This window comes from Capra hircus, chromosome 5, assembly GCF_001704415.2.
Source record: "Capra hircus breed San Clemente chromosome 5, ASM170441v1, whole genome shotgun sequence".
NCBI classification, from domain to species: domain Eukaryota; kingdom Metazoa; phylum Chordata; class Mammalia; order Artiodactyla; family Bovidae; genus Capra; species Capra hircus.
Genome location: NC_030812.1, coordinates 97,714,830 through 97,741,233, shown reverse-complemented (window position 1 = coordinate 97,741,233; position 26,404 = coordinate 97,714,830). Strand labels below are relative to the sequence as shown.

General features: G+C 37.8%; 1 protein-coding gene across 1 annotated transcript; it reads right to left on the bottom strand.

Moving 5' to 3' along the window:
- On the bottom strand, positions 518 to 24,427 carry LOC108636137 (C-type lectin domain family 7 member A-like). The gene is made up of 7 exons (XM_018049110.1): positions 24,341 to 24,427; positions 16,527 to 16,640; positions 11,198 to 11,293; positions 7,484 to 7,633; positions 5,286 to 5,437; positions 3,709 to 3,815; positions 518 to 1,231 (listed from the first exon to the last, which is right to left on the bottom strand). The coding sequence occupies exons 1-7, from the start codon at positions 24,414 to 24,416 to the stop codon at positions 1,087 to 1,089; spliced, it is 840 nt and encodes a 279-aa protein (XP_017904599.1). The 5' UTR covers positions 24,417 to 24,427; the 3' UTR covers positions 518 to 1,086.

Here is a 26,404-nt window from a genome sequence, read left to right as displayed (position 1 = left end):
GGAATAATTGACAAATAAGTAACAGAACAGGTGCTCTGTCTCACAGGTAATGTTGGAAGTATTAGTTAAAACAATAAAAGAACATTTGTGTCTATTAAAAATTGATAATATAATATATTAGTAAGGGTTTGAAGAAACGTATACATGTATCTGAGTGAACTCCGGGAGTTAGCGATGGACAGGGAGGCCTGGCGTGCTGTGATTCATGGGGTCACAAAGAGTCAGACACGACTGAGTGACTGAACTGAACTGAACTGATACATGTATTGTATATGTGGCTACTAATTAACAGCTTTTGCAGAAAGTATCTATACTTGAGGATTTAGAAGATGCATACTATTTGCCATGGAAGTTTCTCTTCTCTATTTCTACTTTATAGAATATTCAAATACATTCACAGAGATGTTTATGTAATAAAGTTTCATGTAACACTATCTACAGCAAAACGCTAGCCAAAACTGGATACAATCCAAATGTTAACAGTGTAACTGGAAAGGCAAAAAATTAGGAGAAAGGACTATGGAATCAGTTTTTATTCAATGTGCTTCTATTTTTTTATATTTTTTTGATTTTTCAACTATGAATTCTTACATTAATTGTGAAAATCTTGAATTTTAAAAGTGATAAAGCGGAAGTGCAGAAATGACTCATCCTCTCTGAAAGTACAAATATACTTCTCAAAAAAAAAAAATGAATGTACATAGTCATATCATGTTTCACTTTGATTTCCTGAACATCAGTTAAAAAATAGCTCTGTATATGGACTATTTCTTCACAATATATATGAGGGATACCATATGTTGCAGGAAAATCCAACCAAAATAGAGTGGAAAAGAATATCACTAATAGTTTCTGAATTAAACCTTCATCTTTCCATCAAAATTAATTCCACCTGAAATCAAGTCAAAGAAGGTGCTTGTCAACCCCTTCCCCATGCAGATGAAGTTCCAACGTTTAAAGTTATCTACATCAAATTTACAAGCTATCTTACATATGCAATTAACTTAATAACAGACCAGTGTCAGGAACACAACATTTACTTGCATCTTGCAGGTGACAGGTGGATGCACCAGAATGTCGACAACTTCATTTATCTTCTGAGAGTTTGAGATCAACACTAGTATAATTCTTCTCACAAATAAAGAAATACTGCCTGGTGCACACTGTGGCGGCTACTTTGGTTCCTGTGACATATGCACAGTTGTTGTTTATTTTTGAATTCCACAGATTTCTGTTGAAGAGGAGAAAAACAAAAATTGAGTCTAATATTCAGACATAAATCATATTTCCAGTAGACATACTATTATTGACAAGGAGGGAGTTATATGTTTAGCTATCTCTCTGTTTATTCACTTAACAAACATTTCTAAAATATTATCATATTACCAAGATTCTGGGATGCAGATACAGAGTAAATCTATTTCTGTCCTCAAGAAGTTTACACAAAGAGGGGGAAAGATGCATTTATTTGGCACAGAAGAGTGGCTTCTAACTCAGACAAGGGGGAAAGAGTTTGCCAGAGAACACAGTTTTGATGTGGGAAGATTTGAGCTGACTCTTAAGGAAGACATACCACTTAGTGCAGAGCCCCTACATAGAATGTGATGCATAGTTTATGAATGATTAAATCAATACATGCACAAATAAATAGATGGTATAATTATCTCATAAATTAGTGACCCAGAGAAAACCATAATTCAAAAAGATGCATGCACCCAATGTTCAGTGCAGCATTATTTACAATAGACAGGATGTGGAAATAACCTAAATGTCCATCAACAGAGGAATGGATAAACAAGATATAGTACATATATACCATAGAATATTACTCAGCTATAAAAAAGAATGAAATTGGGTCATTTGCAGAGACATGAATAGACCTAGAGACTGTCATACAGAATGGAGAAAGTCATAAAGAAAAAACACATATATTGTACATTAAAAAACACACATATATGGAATCTGAAAACATTGGTAAGTATGATCTTATTTACAAGGTAGAAATAGAGACACAGACATAGAGAACAAACATATGGACACCAAAGGGGAAAGGGAGCTGGGTGGGATGAATTGGGAGGTTAGGAGTAACATATATACACTCTTCCTACTATGTATAAAATAGGTAACTAATAGGAACCTCCTGTATTACACAGGGAACCCTACTCAATGTTCTGTGGAAAAGAAATCCAAAAAGGAGGGAATTTGTGTTTATGTGAGATTTATGTATATATATAGCTGATTGAATTCTCTGCACATTAGAAACTAACACAGCATCATAAAGGAACTATAGTGGTGGTGGTTTAGTAGATAAGTCTTGTTCAACTCTTCTGACCCCATGAACTGTAGCCCGCTAGGGTCCTGTTTCCACAGGATTTTCCAGGCAAGAATACTGGAGTGGGTTGCCATTTCCTTCTCCAGGGCATCTTCCTGACCCGGGAATCAAACCCTGGTCTCCTGCATTGCAGGCAGATTCTCTACTGACTGAGCTATCAAGCAACTAAAAATAAACTAAATTAATGATTAGGATCCAACCAGATGAAGAGTGAAACTACAGAGAGTCCAGATAAAGGATATAGTATATGCAAATGTGCAGAAATATAAAAGAGTGTATCTCATGTGATTAACTGCAAATTTGGAACAGATCATTATTACAGCAAATAAAAAAGCACTCTAAATACCAGTGTAGTGTAAAAAGGAGCAAATTCAGAAGTAGGTGACCTAGTCCTCAGTCCATCTCTGCCATTAATAGTTGTTAAGACTTTTTTAGTTTATTTATTAATAGTATCTGTGGTGGGGGAATGTATATAATCTTAAAAATTATCATAGAAAACTACACCATGAAAAATGGGGGAAAACATAGTACACTGAGTCCAATCCAATTCATTTTCAGATTGTTTCTTAATGGTGTATTATTTGTAATATAAAATGGGCTTTGCTAGACAGTGAGGAAACCTAGATAAACAGTGAAGATATTTGATTTAGACCTTGGAACTAGTCATTGAAGGCTTCCCTGGTGATTAAGCGGTAAAGAATCTTCCTGCCAATGCAGGAGACACTGATTTGATACCTGGATGGGGTAGATTCCCTGGAAGGGGAAATGGCAAGCCACTCCAGTATTCTTGCCTGGGAAATCCCACAGACAGAGGAGCCTGGCGGGCTACAGAGTCACAGCTATAGGATTCCAAAGTCACAACAACCTAGCTACTAAAACAACAAGAACAGCAACTAGTCACTGAAACTGTACATTTCCAGCTACCCTCTATTTATGTCTAGAAAATTCATTAATATCCGTATTGATAATTTTTAAGTTGTTAAGCAACCATCAAATATTATGCATTGTGTGCTGCTGATTAACAAAAGATGAGAGACAGAATATTCTAGATTGGATGTGAGATGGTAAAAGAAAACAAAATGCTAATTAGGAGCATAAAAGGGGAACTAATTTCAAAGCAGGAGATCAAGAATGACTTCAAAGAGAAAATAAATTTTAACTGAAAGTGTTACTGGTTGAGGAAACCGCATGAATACAAGTTCAGAAGCATGGAAGTCAGCAGTGTTTTTTCTAATGCCAAGGATATTTTACAAAATTAAAATTAGTCTTAGAATTGCTCTTGAGGTCAGAAAATCTTGCTTAATGAAACTTATCTCTGCCATTCATTTCCATAGTTAACAAGTAAACTGAAGCTTTCAAGTGTTTTGGATACTTACAGTTTATATTGTATCAAGGAACCATCTTCCCACATCCAGGGGCTGACACTTCCTTTTCGAGATAATCCAATCCAATAAAAATAAGACACCAAAGACTGAACAAAGTTCTGCGAAGGAAGAACCCTACATGTAATTTAATCCCCAGTCTTTTTTATAACAATAAAAGATGAAAATAATGTGAACACACACTGCCAAATTTAAAATGGATAACCAAGAAGGACCTAGAACATGGAACTCTGCTCAATGTTATATAGCAGCCTGAATGAGAGAGGTCTGGGGGAGAGTGGATATATGTGTATATTTGGCTGAGTCCCTTTGCTGTTCACCTGAAACTGCCACACATTGTGTGTTAATTGGCTAAACCTTTATACAAAATAAAAGAAAATAATGTGAACACAAATAATTATAATTTGATTTTTACCAAAATCTTTTTCTTTATATTTTCAATTAGGACTACTTATTATTGCCTAATCATTCCTTCCACTTCCCTGGTGGAAGGAAACACAAAAGATGTGGGTTTGATCCCTGGGTTGGGAAGATCCCCTGGAGAAACAAAGGGCTACCAGTGGAAACAGTGTCAGACTTTATTTTGGGGGGGCTCCAAAATCACTGCAGATGGTGACTGCAGCCATGAAATTAAAAGACACTTATTCCTTGGAAGAAAAGTTATGACCAACCTAGACAGCATATTCAAAAGCAGAGACATTACTTTGCCGAGACTAAGGTCCGTCTAGTCAAGGCTATGGTTTTTCCAGTGGTCATGTATGGATGTGAGCGTGGGACTGTGAAGAAGTCTGAGTGCCGAAGAATTTATACTTTTGAACTGTGGTGTTGGAGAAGACTCTTGAGAGTCCCTTGGACTGCAAGAAGATCCAACCAGTCCATTCTGAAGGAGATCAGCCCTGGGATTTCTTTGGAAGGAATGATGCTAAAGCTGAAACTCCAGTACTTTGGCCACCTCATGCAAAGAGTTGATTCATTGGGAAAGACTCTGATGCTGGGAGGGATTGGGGGCAGGAGAAGGGGACAACAGAGGATGAGATGGCTGGATGGCATCACTGATGTGATGGATGTGAATCTGAGTGAACTCCATGAGTTGGTGATGGACAGGGAGGCCTGGTATGCTGCGATTCATAGGGTCACAAAGAGTTGGACACGACTGAGCGACTGAACTGAACTGAACCCACTCCAATATGTGCCAAAAATATCAACATATTAAAAGATCCATTATTATTAAAGGACTTCAAAACAGAGCAACATGAAAAAAGGGCAACTCCCATGATGGTTTCATGAGAAATGCCTTTTAGTTCAGAAACCTCAGTTTGCTTCTAGAGCAGATACAGAGCATCATTACCAGAGCTTAATGTTTTTTCTGAGACAAAACTAAAACTGAGATGCTGTAATTCCCAACAAGGGATTCTTTTTATTTACTACAAAGTTTTCTATTTGAGTTGAAAAGACAAGTCATTGTCATTTAACAAACACATGATTTTCAGACGTTCTTTAAAACTTTTTAGCAATTTTCTCCTTGCATACAAAAAAATATGGGAAAAATTTCCAGCTTCAGAACTCATTACCTGTTCATCCTCATCTTCTATCTTCAACAGATGGGAGCCCTGGTTGGTGCAGAATTTCCGACTCTCGTCAAAGGTTTTATCTATGTTAGAAAAATAGTAGCATTTCTCTTCACAGCAAAACCATTTGTTTTTGTATTCTTCTCTGGACTTTTCTTAAAAAAAAAAAAAAGTTTTTAAGCTGAGAACCAAAGAATTGGTGCTTTTGAACTGTGGTGTTGGAGAAGACTCTTGAGAGTCCCTTGGACTGCAAGGAGATCCAACCAGTCCAGTCCTGAGTGTTCTTTAGAAGGACTGGTGCTAAAGCTGAAACTCTAATACTTTGGCCACTTCATGTGAAGAGTTGACTCATTGGAAAAGACTCTGATGCTGGGAGGGATGGGGGGCAGGAGGAGAAGGGGACGACAGAGGATGAGATGGCTGGATGGCATCACCAACTCAATGGACATGAGTTTGGGTGAACTCCGGGAGTTGGTGATGGACAGGCAGGCCTGGCGTGCTGTAATTCATGGGGTCACAAGGAGCTGGACACGACTGAGCGACTGAACTGGACTGAACTGAACTGAACTGAATTGAATGCTCTTCCCAGAAAGTTTTGCTCCAGACATCCTCCCCAGCTCTACAGGTCTTATTACTTTCCATGAGCTCTGAGGACATCACTGCTAACTTAAAATGCAAAATAACGTATCTATCTGTCATCGAGAGGGAAAGAGTGACTTTTCTTTTTCTGCAAAGTTTTCTCCAGGATGCCATGGGCACCAGGACATGAATGCAAGAGTAGGAAATATTTAAGAGGGCAAAAACTGTATTGCTTTTGATATTTAATTTTTGTATCAATACTAACAATGCTTTCCTCCAGGAACTCTCTCGCTTCATCAAAGTACAGTGATTGTTAGTTTCGGCTTCCCTGGTGGGTCAATGGTAAAGTATATGCATGCCAATGCAGAGACAAAAGAGACACGGGTTTGATCCCTGTGTCAAGAAGATTCCCCTGGATGAGGAAATGGTCACCCACTCCAGTATTCTTGCCTGGGAAATCCCATGGACAGAGGAACCTGGTGGGCTACAGTCTATAAGGTTACAAACAGTTGGACACGAGTTAGTGACTAAACCACAACAACAGCAATTATTAGTTTAAAGAAAGAAAATAATCCATTTCTCCTTTCTCCTACCCATCAAATTTTACTATCTGAAAAATGTAAGAACAAAAAGATATAGTTACTAAAAAAGCATCTTTAAAGTATTTTCATAGAAGACAAAACCAAAGTAATTAAATTATATTCTAGCAAGAATATTTTAAGCAACTAGTTGCTGATGATAAGCAAAACAGACAGAAGGATAAAGTCCCACCAGAGTGCTTATCAAAACTAGTACATGGATATAGGTAAGAGTCTAATTGAATTGACTGTTGGCCTGGAGAAACCTCAGGGAAGCTCTCTGAATTTTCAGGTTATCCATGACTTTGAGAGATAGGATGGGATTGCTTGCAAGGTAAATTTTACCCATATGACCAAGTCAGGAGTTGGGATATGTTTCAAGGGACTTGAGTTAGCAAAGTGATATGTAGGACAGTTGTTGCTATTTGGTCCCTTAAGCCTTACCCGACTGTTTTTGCAATCCCATGCAACCCCAAGGAGCCTGCCAGGCTCCTCTATCCATGGGATTTCCCAGGCAAGAATACTGGGAAGGGTGACCGTTTCCTTCTCCAGATCTTCCCAATGCAACAATTGAACCTGCATCTCCTGCATTGGCAGGTGGATTCTTTACCACTGAGCCACCTGGGAAGTGACATAAGACAGTGTCATTTCACAAAGGATCAGTGGAAAATATTGTCTTATAAAGAAGCAGGAAACTACTAAGTAATTATACTATATCTTATGCATGCTATGTAAATTAAATGCACTGAAAGATTTCCTTTGCTGATTGATATGACTCTGAAAGAAACTCAAAAATTATTTCACTTCTTATTTGCAAAGTCAGTTAACTGACAGACCAATAAACAGAAACTACTAAATTTTGATTATCTACAGTTCAAAGATGCAGGCAGACCATGTGGCAAGAAATTGTATCTTCTTGAATGAAAAATATCTCTACCATACTTCACTTTCATAGATCATGAGTTTAATAATAAAATGGAGATTGCCTGGCAATAATTCATTATACCAGTTTTTAATTATGAGTGCTTATATGTTACTACATACCTGAGTTTAACCAATCCTTTGAAAAGCATTTATTTTTCACAGGAGTCCTAGCTTTCTCATATTCCTGCGTGTCATTATCCAACATATTCTGATCATATTTCTGTGTGGCATTATTCAACATATTCTGATAATTAAAAGAATTTTGAAAATCTGAAAATTATCAGCAGAAGACAGTTAGTTTAAAAGGTAAAATATAAACTTGTTACACTATAATTTTCATTTTCAAAATGTAGAAAATATATATATAACATTAAAAATAAGAAAAAAATTTAAAATCTTCTCCCATAATTTCAATTTTGTTTCTCACGTTTTAGAAACAATATGAAAGAGTGAAATCATCAAATGTCAACATAATTCATTCCTGACTTTAGTCCCCTTCATAAGACTAAACAGCAATCTAAAAAGGTTGTGTTGCTGTTTAGTCACTCAATTGTGTCTGACTCTTTGTGACCCCATCGGCATGCCAGGCTCCTCGGTCCATGGGATTCTCCAGGCAAGAATACTGGAGAGGGTTGCCATTTCCTCCTCCAGGGGATCTTCCTGACCCAAGGATTGAACCCTTGTCTCTTTTGTTTCCTGCATTGGCAGGCGGGTTCTTTAACACAAGCGCGACCTGGGAAGCCATGCAAATATCACCTGAAACTAACACAATATTGAACATCAATTATATTTCATATAAAAAAATTAAAAACTAAAACAAATTTAATCTTTAAAAAGACTTTCTTCTTTGGATTCATGAATATTTTTTTCTCAAGTCCGGAGAAATATCTGGAAATAAGAATGTTTCTGATGTCAGAGTGTGATTATCTCATTAGTCTTAACCTTGACTCTCCTTTTAGGAAAAGACAAAATGTTTAGATAAAATTGAACATAAACAATGAAGTTTCTCAACCCAATCAAAAAGTGAAAAAAAGACCTAAACAGACATTTCTCCAAAGAAGACATACAGATGGCTAACAAACACATGAAAATATGCTCAACATCACTCATTATTCATTTCAGTCGCTCAGTCATGTTCTACTCTTTGTGACCCCATGAATTGCAGCGCGCCAGGCCTCCCTGTCCATCACCAACTCTTGGAGTTCACTCAGATTCACGTCCATCGACTCAGTGATGCCATCCAGCCATCTCATCCTTGGTCATCCCCTTCTCCTCCTGCCCCCAATCCCTACCAGCATCAAAGTCTTTTCCAATGAGTCAACTCTTCTCATGAGGTGGCCAAAGTACTAGAGTTTCAGGTTTAGCATTATTCCTTCCAAAGAAATCCCAGGGTTGATCTCCTTTAGAATGGACTGGTTGGATCTCCTTGCAGTCCAAGGGACTCTCAAGAGTCTTCTCCAACACCACAGTTCAAAAGCATCAATTCTTCAGCACTCAGCCTTCTTCACAGTCCAACTCTCACATCCATACATGACCACAGGAAAAACCATAGCCTTGACTAGACGGACCTTAGTCGGCAAAGTAATGTCTCTGCTTTTGAATATGCTATCTAGATTGATCATAACTTTTCTTCCAAGGAGTAAGCGTCTTTTAAATTCATGGTTGCAATCACCATCTGCAGTGATTTTGGAGCCCTCAAAAATAAAGGCTGACACTGTTTCCACTGTTTCTCCACCTATTTCCCATGAAGTGATGGGACCAGATGCCATGATCTTCGTTTTCTGAATGTTGAGCTTTAAGTCAACTTTTTCACTCTCCTCTTTGACTTTCATCAAGAGCCTTTTTAGCTCCTCTTCACTTTCTGCCATAAGGGTGGTGTCATCTGCACATCTGAGGTTATTGATATTTCTCCCAGCAATCTTGATTGCAGCTTGTGCTTCTTCCAGCCCAGCGTTTCTCATGATGTACTCTGCATATAAGTTAAGTAAGCAGGGTGACAATATACAGCCTTGACGTACTCCTTTTCCTATTTGGAACCAGTCTGTTGTTCCATGTCCAGTTCTAACTGTTGCTTCCTGACCTGCATACAGATTTCTCAAGAGGCAGGTCAGGCGGTCTGGTATCCCCATCTCTTTCAGAATTTTCCACAGTTGATTGTGATCCACACAGTCAAAGGCTTTGGCATAGTCAATAAAGCAGAAATAGATGTTTTTCTGGAACTCTCTTGCTTTTTCAATGATCCAGCGGATGTTGACAATTTGATTTCTGGTTCCTCTGCCTTTTCTCAAACCAGCTTGAACATCTGGAAGTTCACAGTTCACGTATTCCTGAAGTCTGGCTTGGAGAATTTTGAGAATTACTTTACTAGTGTGTGAGATGAGTGCAATTGTGTGGTAGTTTGAGCATTCTTTGGCATTGCCTTCCTTTGGAATTGGAATGAAAAGTGACCTTTTCCAGTCCTGTGGCCACTGCTGAGTTTTCCAAATTTGCTGGCATATTGAGTGCAGCACTTTCACAGCATCATCTTTCAGGATTTGAAATAGCTCAACTGGAATTCCATCACCTCCACTAGCTTTGTCTGTAGTGATCTTTTCTAAGGCCCACTTGACTTCACATTCCAGAATGTCTGGCTCTAGATGAGTGATCACACCATTGTGATTATCCGGGTCATGAAGATCTTTTTTGTACAGTTCTTCCATGTATTCTTGCCGCCTCTTCTTAATATCTTCTGTTTCTGTTAGGTCCATACCATATCTGTCCTTTATCAAGCCCATCTTTGCATGAAATATTCCCTTGGTATCTCTAATTTTCTTGAAGAGATCTCTAGTCTTTCCCATTCTGTTCTTTTCCTCTATTTATTTGCATTGATCACTGAAGAAGGCTTTCTTATCAGTCATTATTAGAGAAATGCAAATCAAACCCACAATGGAATATCACCTCACACCAGTCAGAATGGCTGCCATCAAAACGTCTACAAACAATAAATGCTGGAGAATGTGCGGAGGAAAGGGAACCCTCTTGCATTGTTGGTGGGAATGTAAATTGATACAATCACTATGGAAGATGGTATGGAGATTCCTTAAAAAAAAAAACTAGGAATAAAACCACCATATGACCCAGCAGTCTTACCTCTAGGCATATACCCTGAGGAAACCAAAACTGAAATACACACATGTACCCCACTGTTCACTGCAGCACTATTTACAATAGCTAGAAGATGGAAGAAAACTAGACGTCCACCGACAGATGAATGGACAAAGGAGTTGTGGTACATATACACAGTGGAATATTACTCAGCCATAAAAAGGAAGGATTTGAGTCAGTCCTGAGGTGGATGAACCTAGAACTTATTACACAGAGTGAAGTAAGTCAGAAAGAGAGAGATAAATATCATATTAACCTATTCTAACACACCTATACAGAATCTAGAAAAATGGTACTGAAGAGTTTACTTACAGGGCAGCAATGGAGAAATAGTCATAGAGAATAGACTTGTGGACACGGGGAGAGGGGAGCAGAGGGTGAGATGTATGGAGAGACTAACACGGAAACTTACATTACCATATGTAAAATAGATAGCCAATGGGAATTTGCTGAATGTCTAAGAAATTCAAACAGAGTCTCTATATCAACTTGGAGTGGGGGGGGGGTTGGGGGAGGGATTCGGGAGGGAGATGGGAGGGAGGTTCAAAAGGGAGGGGATATATGTATTATACCTATGGCTGATTCATGTTGAGGTTTGACAGAAAACAACAAAATTCTGTAAAGCAATTATCCTCCAATAAAAACATAAATTTAAAAAAAAAAGGAATGAAGTTTCTGTAGAATACTTACACTTAGTAGCAAAAAAAGCTGATATTCCCAAAAGGATGACACATATAATTCCTAGTATTACTGCTACAATACATCCAGAAGATGATGCTCCGAACGCTGTCAAAAAAATGTGTAAACTGAAGATAAAGTGTCACAAGGTTACAATCTAGGTAATATTCTCTGAGTTTTTGTCTCACAAAAGCATAAAGGTTAAGAATGAATTAGCACTGTCATGAAGTAGCTATTGTAACCCACTCAGTTCACAGGGGTATCATTTCACTTATTTAAAAAAAAAAAAAAAACACTTACCATCTATTAGAAGTATTTGCCTCTGTTTTTAAATCATTGGTGTTCCCAATTTAAACATTATTTGGTGATGTAAAGGAAATGAGGGGAAGGGATGTAATTTTTCCCATTCTTCCCAAGTAATATTTACTTTTTTAAAATCACCAATCTGGTCTTTCTTGTCTTGCTTACAATATGCATGGTATTTCCCTCATTTGGAGCTGCACACGTGCATTCAGGCATTTCTTTGTGACCCCATGAACTGTAGTCCTCCAGGCTCCTCTGCCCATGGAATATTCCAGACAAGAATACTGGAGTAGGTGGCCATTTCCTACTTCCTCTTAAGTCTTATTACTTCTAGGGTAGCAAAGAAAAATACCAATACCAAAAATATTGATTTTAAAATTTAGATGACTACTAGATCCCTTCCTAGTTGGTATTCAGAGGAGGGATGTAGTAAGAGAGTGTCTCTGAGTAAACAAACATAGAACTAAGAAATACTAATTACTATAGTCAATTAAGACCTAGTCAAGATTCAACTGAAAGACTAAGGGAAGAAATCAATTGCATTTCTATATACTAACAATGAAAAATCAGAAAGAGCAATTAAGGAAACAATCCCATTCACCATTGCAACAAAAAGAATTAAATATCTAGGGAAAAAACCTACCTAAGGAGACAAAAGAACTGTACACAGAAAATTATAAGACACTGATGAAAGAAATCAAAGACAACATAAACAGATGGAGAGATATTCCATATTCCTGGGTAGGAAGAATCAATATTGTGAAAATGACCATACTACCAAATGCAGTCTATAGATTCAATGCAATCTCTATCAAATTACCAATGGCATTTATCACAGAACTAGAACAAAATATTTCAAAATTCATATGGAAACACAAAAGATGTCAAATAGCCAAAGAAGTCTTAAGAAAGAAAAATGGAGCTGGAGGAATCAACTTTTCTGACTTCAGGTTATACTACAAAGCTACAGTCATCAAGACAGTATGATAATGGCACAAAAACAGAAATATAAACCAATGGAACAAGATAGAAAACTCAGAAATAAACCCCTACATATGGGTACCTTATTTTTTACAAAGGAAGCAAGAATATGCAATGGGGCAAAGACAGCTTCTTCAATAAATGGTGCTGGGAAAACTGGACAGCTATAAGCAAAAGAATGACATTAGAACACTTCCTAACACCATACAGAAAGATAAACTCAAAATGGATTAAAGATATAAATGTGAGACTGGAAACTATAAAACTCTTAGAGGAAAACATAAGCAGAACACTCGATGACATAAATTAAAGCAAGATCCTCTATAATCCACCTCCTAGAGTAACAGAAATAAAAACAAAAGTAAACAAGAGGGACCTGATTCAACTTAAAAGTTTCTGAACAGCAAAGGAAACTATAAGCAAGGTGAAAAGAAAACCCTCAGAATGGGAGAAAATAATAGAAAATGAAATAACTGACAAAGGATTAATTTCCCAAATATACAAGTAGCTCATACAACTCAATACCAGAAAACAAACAACCCAATCAAAAAGTGGGAAAAAGACCTAAACAGACATTTCTCCAAAGAAGACATACAGATGGCTTACAAACACATGAAAAGATGCTAAACTTTGCTCATTATTAGAGAAATGCAAATCAAAACTACAATGAGATATCACCTCACACCGGTCAGAATGGCCCTCATCAAGAAGTCTACAAACAGTAAGTGCTGAAGAGGGTGTGGAGAAAAGGGAACACTCTTGCACTGTTGATGGGAATGTAAATTGACACAGCCACTATGGAAGACTGCATGGAAATTCCTTAATAAACTAGGGATAAAACCACCATATGACCCAGCAATCCCACTCCTAGGCATATACCCTGAGGAAACCAAAATTGAAAGAGACACATGTTCATTGCAGTGTTATTTACAGCAGTTTGCTCAGTCGTGTCCAACTCTTTGCAACCCCATGGACTGCAGTCCACCAGGCTCCTCTTTCAATGAGATTTTCCAGGCAAGGATACTGGAGTGGGCTGCCATTTCCTTCTCCAGGGGATCTTCCCAACCCAGGGATCAAACCTGGGTTTCCTGCACTGCAGGCAGATTCTTTACTGACTGAGCTACAAGGGAAGCCCAGAACATGGAAGCAACCTAGATGTCCATTGACAGATGAATGGATAAAGAAGTTGTGGTATATATACACAATGGAATATTACTCAGCCATAAAAAGGAATGGATTTGAGACAGTTCTAATGAGGTGGATGAACTTGGAACCTATTATATAGACTGAAGTGAGTCAGAAAGAGAAAGATATATACCATATTCTAACACATATATATGTAATCTAAAAAAATAGAACTGAAGAATTTATTTATAGGGCAACAGTGGAGATACAGACATAGAGAATAGTCTTATGGACATGGGGAGAGGGGAGGAGAGGGTGAGATGTATGGAGAGAGTAACATGGAAACTTACATTACCATTTGTAAAATAGATAGCCAATGGGAATTTGCTGTATGGCTCAGGAAACTCAAACAGGGGCTCCATATCAACCTAGAGGGGTGGGATGGGGAGGGAGATGGGAGGGAGGTTCAAAAGGGAGGGGATATATGTGTAACTATGGCTGATTCATGTTGAGGTTTGACAGAAAACAACAAAATTCTGTAAAGCGATTATCCTTCAATAAAAAATTAATTAAAAAAGAAAAGAGGCTAAGGGAAGGACTCCCTGGTGGTCCAGTGTTTAAGACTTCACCTTCCAATGCAGGGGCTACAGGTTTGATCCCTAGTCAGGGAGTTAAGATCCCACATGCTTCACACACAAACAAAAACATAAAATGGAAGAAATAGTGTAACAAATTCAATAAAAGACTTTAAAAATGGTACACTCAAAAAAAAAAATCTTAGAAAAACAGGCTAATGGAGAAATTCCAGACTATGGCAATGGAGAAAGGAAGAAATGGCAAACACACTCTAGGTCCTAGAAAGCCCTCTGAAGGAAAAAGCAGGTAGAAATTTAAAGGCATCCCTGATCTTATGTCCTGCTTTCATTTCGCTCAGGCAAGTCACAGTCACATCTAGTCTGAACTATCACAGAAGTCCTCTCTCTGGTCTTCCTTTAGCACAGTGACTCAAAATAGAGGCATACTACTGAAAAATATTTTTAATTAGTTGAGTGAATCACTCAGGGACAAACTGAGAAGTTGACTATGTGGAAATTGTCCTGGTAGAAATTTCTTCTTTTCCATACCTCAAGAAAAATATGTAGTTTGGGGAAGAAAGTATTATTTGGAGTATTCTTTACATATAATTGCATATTGAATTAATAATAACTCTCAAAAATGGAAAGATTATCATGTGGTAATGGCTTTTATAATCTCATTTAGTCCCAACAATCACTCTAAGATTGTTACTATTCTTATTTTACAGATGAGGAAACCGAGGTGTAGATACTGGTAATTAGGTAACTGGCCTACTGTTAGGTCAGCTACAAATTGGTACTTGCTGGCATCTACCTCTACAAGGATTAAATCTGGTACAGCTGCAGCTGCTGACTTTCAACACTCCCCGAAAGGAGTTCAGAGTGGAGAGCAGAAATGAGGCACTCTGTGCTGGGGGTGGTGGGGAGTGGGGAGGGAGAACTGGCAAAACAGGTCTTCAGATACTCAGATATTTTTAGAAGCTGGTTTTGTAAGCCCAGTTCTTCTATCTCCTCCTATCTAGAAAAGCACTAAAATCTTCATGGTGATGCCTGTTCCTCATAACTAGCAAAATCTTCATGCGATTAGCAGAAACCTTCTGGGAAAATATGTGCCTGATTGCATGTACTCTCCCTTCACAAAAATCATATGTATACTGACCTTCTTCCTATCTCTTTGGAGAAATTTTTCAGAGTTATCTGAGATGATGTCTCCTGGGCTACTGTCCTCATTTTTTCTCAAATAAAACTTAACTTGCAACTCTCACATTGTGCATTTTTTAAGTTGACAGTTACAGTGTTAATTATTGATGGAATGTATTAAAACCCAGTTCTGACTACAAAATGCATTGAGCTTTGCCCCCAACTTCTTATGATGATGACTTGAAATGAGGTACTATTTTAAAGGAAAACAGGTATTTTTCTAAAAGAAATATTCTCAAGTTTAGTCTAGAATACTTATCTGTATGCGAGACAGCAAAAGAGACACAGATGTATAGAACAGTCTTCTGGACTCTGTGGGAGAGGGAGAGGGTGGGATGATCTGGGAGAATGGCATTGAAACATGTATAATATCATATAAGAAACGAATCGCCAGTCTAGGTTTGATGCAGGATACAAGATGCTTGGAGCTGGTGCACTGGGATGACCCAGAGGGATGGTATGCGGAGGGAGGTGGGAGGGGGGGTTCAGGATGGGGAACACATGTACACCCGTGGCGGATTCATGTTGATGTATGGCAAAACCAATACAGTATTGTAAAGTAAAATAAAGTAAAAGAAAAAAAAAAAGAAAGAAAGAAAATCCCTGAGCTTTCTGCAAGAAATAAGCCATTCTTTCTTCCACACTGCCCTCAAAATCTCCAGTAAGGTGATCCAGATAATTACTTCTACACTGCATAGTTCGAATAAGTAGGATTAAACAGCATTTTTTTTCTTGTAGAAGACACATTAAAATTTAGCTGCAATAATAGTTCTGGTGTTCTCTATGGTTTCCTACGGAGACGGCAATGGCAACCCACTCCAGTACTCTTGCCTGGAAAATCCCATGGACGGAGGAGCCTGGTGGGCTACAGTCCATGGGGTCGCTGAGTCCGACACGACTGAGCGACTTCACTTTCACTTTTCACTTTCACGCATTAGAGAAGGAAATGGCAACCCACTCCAGTGTTCTTGCCTGGAGAATCCCAGGGAGGGCGGAGCCTCGTAGGCTGCCCTCTATGGGGTCGCGCAGAGTCTTACAGGACTGAGGCGACTTAGTAGCAGCAGCAGCAGCAGCAGCATGATTTCTTAAAAGATCATGAAAAATTCTCAATGGTCTAACATTCAGAGCATGATGGAAATTTAAAATCTTGCACATACCTTTTTTTCTGTCATGTTCAGGAATTCTTTGTATTTGTTGAGTTGTTTGGATCTGAGGCTGAGAATGAAATCCTGCATTCCTGTAAGGTCTTTTTAATCTGTTATTCTGTGATGCTTTATAGAAGAAAAATGTCCTCAGCATTAATTAGCATATTGAGACAATTGCAGGAATAATCATTATCCCAGAGGAAAAAAATACAGAGACCAGGGTGAGAGGTATTGGTATAAAGAAGATACATTGTTCCCCAGACAATCAGGAGCACAGATTGCACCCCCACAACCCCACCCACCCTCAGGTTTGTTTATCCAGATTTTAAAATCTGGCAACATCTCTGGTCAAGATACAAAGAGACTCAGTATGCATTTTAGAGCATGGGTTCCAGAACCAAGATTTCCAGGTTTAACCCTGGTTCTATCACTTATTTATGTGAATTAGGTTAGACAAGTTATTTAAATTCTTTATGTCTTTGTTTTTTTATTTGTAAAATGAAGATAATTACAGGCTCTAATTCATTGATTAGCTGTTAGAACTTAATGGGTTAATTTTTATAATGTGCTGAGGACCTTGCCTGTAGTAAGTTTCTATTAAATAGAGGAGGAGTAGAGGACTATAATGACAATTCCAAGATGATTGTAACTATGTTTGGCCCAGAAAATGTCTGAGACCTAGTCAAGAGGGATGTCATTGCACTGCTCCAAAAATATATAATCAGCAGTTCCACATCTCAGTAGGCCCTTAACCTTTACTTTTAAATAAAACACAACTAATTGTTTTTGTTTTTGCTTTTAATTTTTTACTGTCCTCTTGTTTCATTCTCCAAAGTCCAGGGCATTTCTCCAACTGACCACATCAAGAAAGGAAATATTCTAGCATTGTAATTCATACTTAGCTAAATTCTTCAAATTTTTTAACTGTAAAAGGACCCCGAAACCAGGACATTCTTTTAAAAATAACTTAAAATATTTATATATTTAGTTATATCATTGAAGGACACTTTTAAATGACTGTATTATGTGTATAGATCTCTAGTCACAATATCACTATGTATACAGTGTAGAAGCTCTACACTAGTCCAAAGGTAATAATGCAGAAATTTGTAATGAGATCACACTTTAAGTAAAAAAAAAAAAAAAAAAAAAAAAATCAGCCTCTAGATTGTATACAGAACTATTTTTAATCAAGCAAAGGGAAAAAATGTGCAAAAGAAAAATATGCCAAAGTAACAAAGGTGATTTACCTCAGATATTGGAATTGAGAGTAAGTTTTTTCTTAAATGAGCTTATATCTGTTTCCAAGTGGAAAAATACATGGTAAATTAAGATAAAGATATTTCTGTTAAAAAATAAAGGGTAAATGGTAATAAAGAGTATATGTAAATGAGTTCAATTTAAGAAACTAGGAGAAAAAAAGAAAGTAAATGATCAATCAGTCAGTTAGTTCAGTCGCTCAGTTGTGTCTGACTCTTTGCGACCCCATGAATCGCAGCACGCCAGGCCTCCCTGGCCATCACCAACTCCCGGAGTTCACTCAGACTCATGCCCATCGAGTCAGGGATGCCATCCAGCCATCTCATCCTCTGTTGTTTCCTCTTCCTCCTGCCCCCAATCCCTCCCAGCATCAGAGTCTTTTCCAATGAGTCAGTTCTTCACATCAAGTGGCCAAAGTATTGGACTTTCAGCTTTAGCATCATTCCTTCCAAAGAACACCCAGGACTGATCTCCTTTAGAATGGACTGGTTGGATCTCCTTGCAGTCCAAGGCACTCTCAAGAGTCTTCTCCAACACCACAGTTCAAAAGCATCAATTCTTCAGCACTCAGCTTTCTTCACAGTCCAACTCTCACATTTATGCATGACCACTGAACAAACCATAGCCTTGACTAGACAGACCTTTGTTGACAAAGTAATGTCTCTGCTTTTGAATATGCTATCTAGGTTGACCATAACTTTTCTTCCAAGGAGTAAGTGTCTTTTAATTTCATGGCTGCAGTCACCATCTGCAGTGATTTTGGAGCCCAAAAAAATAAAGTCTGACACTGTTTCCACTGTTTCCCCAAGTATTTCCCATGAAGTGATGTGGGCAGATGCCATGATCTTCGTTTCCTGAATGTTAAGCTTTAAGCCAACTTTTATTTTTTTGGTGGGGTGCCAGTAAGCCAACTTTTTCACTCTCCACTTTCACTTTCATCAAGAGGCTTTTTAGTTCCTCTTCACTTTCTGCCATAAGGGTGGTGTCATCTGCATATCTGAGGTTATTGATATTTCTCCCGGCAATCTTGATTCCAGCTTGTGCTTCTTCCAGTCCAGCGTTTCTCATGATGCACTCTGCATCGAAGTTAAATAAGCAGGGTGACAATATACAGCCTTGATGTACTCCTTTTCCTATTTGGAACCAGGCTGTTGTTCCACGTCCAGTTCTAACTGTTGCTTCCTGATCTGCATATAGATTTCTCAAGAGGCAAGTCAGCTGGTCTGGTATTCCCATCTCTTTCAGAATTTTCCACAGTTGATTGTGATCCACACAGTCACGGGCTTTGGCATAACCAATAAAGCAGAAATAGATGTTTTTCTGGAACTCTCTTGCTTTTTCAATGATCCAGCAGATGTTGACAATTTGATCTCTGGTTCCTCTGCCTTTTCTAAAACCAGCTTGAACATCTGGAATTTCACGGTTCACATATTCCTGAAGCCTGGCTTGGAGAATTTTGAGCATTACTTTACTAGCATGTGAAATGAGTGCAATTGTGTGGTAGTTTGAGTATTCTTTGGCATTGCCTTTCTTTGGGATTGGAATGAAAAGTGACCTTTTCCAGTCCTGTGGCCACTGCTGAGTTTTCCAAATTTGCTGGCATATTGAGTGCAACACTTTCATAGCATCATCTTTCAGGATTTGAAATAGCTCAACTGGAATTCCATCACCTCCACTAGCTTTGTTCGTAGTGATGCTTCCTAAGGCCCACTTGACTTCACATTCAAGGATGTCTGGCTCTAGGTGAGTGATCACACCATCGTGATTATCTTGGTCATGAAGATCTTTTTTGTACAGTTCTTCTGTGTATTCTTGCCACCTCTTCTTAATAGCTTCTGCTTCTGTTAGGTCCATACAATTTATGTTCTTTATCGAGCCCATCTTTGCATGGAATGTTCCCTTGGTATCTCTAATTTTCTTGAAGAGATCTCTAGTCTTTCCCATTCTGTTGTTTTCCTCTATTTCTTTGCATTGATCACTGAGGAAGGCTTTCTTATCTCTTCTTGCTGTTCTTTGGTACTCTGCATTCAGATGCTTATATCTTGCCTTTTCTCCTTTGCTTTTCACTTCTCTTCTTTTCACAGCTATTTGTAAGGCCTCCCCAGACAGTCATTTTGCTTTTTTGAATTTCTTTTCCATGGGGATGGTCTTGATCCCTGTCTCCTGTACAGTGTCACAAACCTCAGTCCATAGTTCATCAGGTACTCTGTCTATCAGATCTAGTCCCTTAAATCTATTTCTCACTTCCACCATATAATCATAAGGGATTTGAGGCATATCTGAATGGTCTAGTGGTTTTCCCTACTTTCTTCAATTTAAGTCTGAATTTGGCAATAAGGAGCTCATGATCTGAGTCACAGTCAGCTCCCAGTCTTGTTTTTGCTGACTGTATAGAGCTTCTCCATCTTTGGTTGCAAAGAATATAATCAATCTGATTTCCGTGTTGACCATCTGGTGGTTCCATGTGTAAAGTCTTCTCTTGTGTTGTTGGAAGAGGGTGTTTGCTATGGCCAGTGCATTTTCTTGGCAAAACTCTATTAGCCTTTTCCCTGCTTCATTCCGTATTCCAAGGCCAAATTTGCCTGCTACCCCAGGTGTTTCTTGACTTCCTACTTTTGCATTCCAGTCCCCTATAATGAAAAGGATATTGTGCTACTGGAGATTAGTGGAAAAAGAACTCCAGAAAGAATGAAGGGATGGAGCCAAAGCAAAAACAATACCCAGTTGTGGATGTGACTGGTGATAGAAGCAAGATCCGATGCTGTAAAGAGCAATATTGCATAGGAACCTGGAATGTTAGGTCCATGAATCAAGGCAAATTGGAAGTGGTCAAACAGGAGATGGCAAGAGTGAACGTCCACATTCTAGGAATCAGCGAACTAAAATGGACTGGAATGGGTAAATTTAACTCAGATGACCATTATATCTACTACTGCGGGCAGGAATCCCTTAGAAGAAATAGAACCATCACGGTCAACAAGAGTCCAAAATGCAGTACTTGGATGCAGTCTCAAAAATGACAGAATGATCTCTGTACATTTCCAAGGCAACCCATTCAATACCAGAGTATTCCAAGTCTATGCCCCAACCAGTAACGCTGAAGAAGCTGAATTTGAGTGGTTCTATGAAGACCTACAAGACCTTTTAGAACTAACACCCAAAAAAACACATGATAAGCAAAATTAAATAGAAAGTAAATAAACATAAAACAGAATCTACACATTCGAAACTGGTTCTTTTAAAAGAGTAATGAAATTCCTGACTACATGGATAAAAAGAAAGAAGGTAGAAATTAATCATATAATGAATGGAAAAAAGACCAAAAATAGTAGAGAATTCAAAGATAATAAAAACCTTATTCATTTAAGCTAATATTTATGCGCACACAATGTGGCCCTGCTACTATTCTAAGCATCGGGAATAAAGCAGGTTAAAAAAGAAAAAAAAGACAAAAATCCCTATTCTTACGGAGCTAATATTACCAACGGGGCGGGGGGGGGGGGCGGCGGGGAGGGGACCGGGGGAAGGTGGGGTGTGACGGAAAGGTGGATAATAAATAAACAAGTTTTTAGAAGAATTATAGTTTAGTAGAAAATGGTAAGAAATAACTCAGGAAAGAAGGATACAGAGTGCTGAAGGGTTACAATTTATTTGAAAATTTAGATGAAATGAGCAAATTCAATGAAATATTTAATTTACCAAAAGTTATTCCTGAAGAAAAATTCTTTGTGTTTCACAGTTACTAGGATGCAACAGATGTTTGCAGACTGCTGTGTTTTCAGGTTGGTTGAGCTTGTGTCACGGTAGTTGTGAATATTTTGAATCTAATACCTGCCCATAACCATTAGCGAAAATGAGTCTAAAATATTCTCACAAAGAAAGCAATAGTTTCATACTATTTTAAAAGCAAGTCCTAAAAGTTAGAAGAACAGATTATCCTAATATTACATAAATTCTTATAAACAATAAAAACACAAAAGTAGCATGGAATCAGAGTGAGAGACAATCCACCATTTATTTTGTGACGCTAGAAAATCCTGCATCTGAGATAAGAGGAAAAAGGATATCCTCCCTTTCCTTTCCTGTTAACACTCATAGTTTTCTTGATGTCACTTCCTAGTTGTTTGTGTGTGTGTGTGCAGTCTTTTTTCCTTTTTTTTTTTTTTTGGCAGTGTTTGGTCTTCATTGCTCCCTGGGTTTTTCTCTAGTTGCAGTGAGCAGGGGTGCACAGGATTCTCTAGTTGTGATGCACAGGGTTTCATTGCAGTGGCTTCTCTTGTGGAGCAGGGGCTCTAGGTACACGGGCTTCAGTAGTTGTGGCTCGTGGGCTTGAGAGCACAGGCTCAGTAGTTGTGATGCACAGGCTTAATTGCTACGTGGAATCTTCCACATCAAGGATCGAAACTGTGTCTCCTCCATTGGCAGGCAGATTCTTCAATGCTGAGCCATCAGGGAAGCCTTGTGTGTGCAATCTTCAAATGATTTGTATTCGGTATCTGTCTTTGGCCCCTTCTCTTCATCTGCATAATCTTTTTTAATGTTTATTTTATATTAGAGTATAGTTGATTAATAAAATTTTATTAGTTTCCAGTGTACAGCAGCGTGATTCAGTTATGCATATACATGTATCTATCCTTTCTCAAATTCTTTCCCCATTTAGGTTATTATAGAATATTGAGCAGTGTTCCCTGCGTTATGTTGATGAGTGATGTCATCTGCTATCGTGGTTTCATCTGTCACTTACATACCTTTTGTTGTTCAGTTGCCAAGTCACGTCCAGCTCTTCACAACCCCATGAACTGCAGCACACTAGGCTTCCCTGTCCCTCACCATCTCCTGGAGTTTGCTCAAGTTCACATTGATTGAATCAGCGATGCCATCCAACCACCTCATCCTCTGTTGCCCTCTTCTCATTTTACCTTCAATCTTTCCCAGCATCAGGGTTTTTCCAATGAGTCAATCTTCGCATTAGGTGGCCAGAGTATTGGAGTTTCAGCTTTGGCATCAGTCCTTCCAAAGAATATTCAGGACTGATTTCTTTAAGGATTGGCTGGTTTGATCTCCTTGCTGTCCAAGGGATTCTCAAGAGTCTTTTCCAAAACTACAGTCTGAAAGAATCAGTTCTTTGGCACTCAGCCTTCTTTCTGGTCCAATTCTCACATCTATACATGACTACTGGAAAGTCTGTAGCCTTCACTGTATGAACCTTTGTCAGCAAAGAAATGTCTTTGCTTTTTAACACACTGTCTAGGCTTGTCATAGCTTTCCTGCCAAGAAGCAATCATCTTCTAATTTCATGGCTGCAGTCACCATCTGCAGTGATTTTAGAGCCCAAGAAAAGGAAATCTTACAGTGTGTGTGTGTGTGTGTGTGTGTGTGTGTGTGTGTGTGTGAGTCACTCAGTCATATCAGACTCTTTCATGACTTTATACACTCAGACACTATCAGTTTTCTAATCTGCAGGCTCATTCATTCTTCACAAGTATTGAAAACATTTTGTCCAAAGCTATCCTCCTCATCTTGGGGCCCCTGCACCTGCCTTTCATATCCTGTTGAATGGCACCATAATTGACTAAGTTTCCCATGTCAAAAGCCTAGAAATCATCTTGATATCTGTGTCTTTTTACTCCCCTCATCCTACAATTTAAGAAACCTGATGATTCTACCTCCTTAAGTCTCTCTGCTAAGTTCTTCCATTCCCATCCCTAATGCCACAGCTGCAGTCTGAACACTGATTTCTTTCCCAGATCCCTTGCAAGAGGTTGGCCTGTCTGCCTTCAGTCTCCTCAGTCCATCTAAATCCTGCTGGTTACTGTTCCATCACCCACCACGTGTCTATGCCTTATCTTCACCTGGAACATTCCTCCACTTCCTTCTCCATCAGACTTATCCCAATCAAGGAGTCTTTTCTATTTAATCCACTTCTATTCTTAACCCAACTAAAAATGGTATCCTTCTTTGATCTCTCATCATCTCATTTGTATTCTTATATAGAATTTGTTCAAAAGTGTATACTTGCCATCTCTCTTGCTGCACAGTAAGATACTTGAAGGCATAATTTCTCTCTTTTATCTATGCTGCATGAATACCTATCATAATGCTTAACAAATGTTTCCATGCAAAAAAATTCATTGAATGAAGAAATGAATGATTATATTAATGAATGAAAATTCATTTGAAAAATATTTATTGAGCATATATTATATACCAGACACTATTCTAAGTACTGATGATATATTAGCAAACCTGGTCTTGTGGAGTCTTTTTTGCAATGGGCATGTGATTCATTAAAATATGAAACAAATAAAAACGAGTCTAAGGAAGACAGGCTTCAAAACAGATATTGATTAATTCTAACACTATCAATTTCACACTTAACTTTCCTCTCTTCATATCCTCCAGAATTAAATTTTGGAGAATAATAAGACTTTTCCATTTAAATAATAAGAATACACACAACACACACACACACACACACACACACACACACACACCCGACAGTTTCTGTAAACAGAAACTCCAAAGTAAAGATCTTATGAAGTCTAAATATATAAGCAAATATTTACCTTCTTTTTGAGATATTTCAGGTCTCTCACCTGTCCGCCGATCAGGAGCAACAAGTGTGACCGTCATATATTCCATCTTCTTGCCATTGTTTTCTGGGAAGTAAAGTGGAACAAAATCCGTTCTCTTCATAATAACTGGATAAAATAACAGTCTGCATTATAACTGAAATGAAGGTTAATAACCAATTTTAAAAGGTAGCAATAATTCTAAAATTATACCTTAATAAAAGACTATAACAATTAATAACCATATAATGTCATGCTTTATGGACAAGAATTTACTAAGTACTTACTGCTATATGTGTACTGAAAATGAACATTTTCTATGCTTCTTTATAAATGTAACATTCTACAACTTCAATTTACCAATTAAAAAAGGTGTTGAAAAAAGAAAGCTGGGCATATTGCTAAGAAATTAAGGCAATAATAGTATCCTTTGAGTTGTCATATTTTAAGTTAAATCTGGGCATCTATACTGTTTATTATCATTGTTTATAATCAAAGAGTTGATCACATTGAACTGACATTTTTATAAATCAAGTCAAATGTCCTGTCCAAAACATGTTGATCTGTATGTATTTAGAGCTAAACAATAATAACAATGAAAAAGAATTTCTCAAAGAATAATTATTAAAATGTTCTCCGTATGGAAATCTGATATCCAGCTCTCTGAATGTGTCCAAGTCTTTGCATCATCCATTTCATTAAATTTCTGGGAATTGACTATGTCATTTTTAGCCATAGTCAATGACTATAATTTTTAGGTTAATGTAATAATAATAACAATAATAACAACTCACTATGTCCCAGGCACTATTTCAGGTATTTATATGCATTCACTTATTTAATCCTCACAACAATTCTGAATAATGGAAACTGCAAAGTTATACATCCCCATTTTATAGATGTGTAAACAGAGGCACAGAAAAATCTGTCAAGCTTTACATACATACATGGAAAAAAATTTTGAGTAATAATTATAAGTGCACAAGTTATAGTTATACATGACTATATTCATATGTTTCTGGTAGAAAATTTAATTAATGATAAGAATATGCAGACTTATTCCAAAAGTTTCCTAGGCACCATTTGTCTCTTGCTTGTGTTTGTATATGTATCTGCGTACCTCATAAACCAAATTTCATTAAACGACAACAAAAGAAGAAGAAAACTCAAATATCCTCCCATTATCATCAACGTAATCATTGTTCAAGATGTATACTTTACAGAAAACTATATCTACTATAAAACATGCAATGAAGCTTAATTCCCAAGAGCATAGGCTAAATTATTAAATTGTACTTATGGCCAGTTATCCTGAGATCATCTCACCTCTGTGTGGTTTATGCCTCATGGTTTAGTATTCCAAGTTCTGGCAAGGAGTCTGTCTCATGAACCAAAAAGTTAGCAAAGTGACAATATGAGCAGAGTAAGAAGAGTCTAACTGCTCTGTGATGTGTCCCACACAGGAAGCCTCCCCTTAGAGTCACATTCATGCTGTTCTTCATTCACACAAGAGGTCAAAGGATGAGGATATTTAAAGTCTCCTCAATATCAGATAATAAGGTCCTGAGTTCAACTAGCACATTTGCATCTGAGACCCACTATTGCTGAGCTATGATAACAGATACATCAGAAGGTAGAAAATCTGACCTTTTTTTTTTTTTTTCAGAATTCTGGCCAATTTTATTTTAAGGTTCGAATTCATCTTTTAAGGGATCTCTAACTTAAAAGGTATAATTTGTACAGATCTTAAAATTATTTGTGTTTTTCCACGAAAGCAACACATTCATTAATTAACTCATTTAATGTGCATTTACTGATCACGTAATTTTATGCCAGGCATGTTCTAAATGCTGAGGATAGAGCAGTCGAAAAATATAGCAAGTAAATTACCTCTTGGCTCATGGGGTTTATAGTATAGTGAGGTGGAGGACAGTAAACCAGTAAGTCAAGTGCATGCTATACTAAATTGTGATTTTTAAAAACTAAGAAAAACATATTGGAAAAGAGGTGATAGTTTGAGGATAATAATGGAAGACCTCACTTGAGAAAGAAACACTT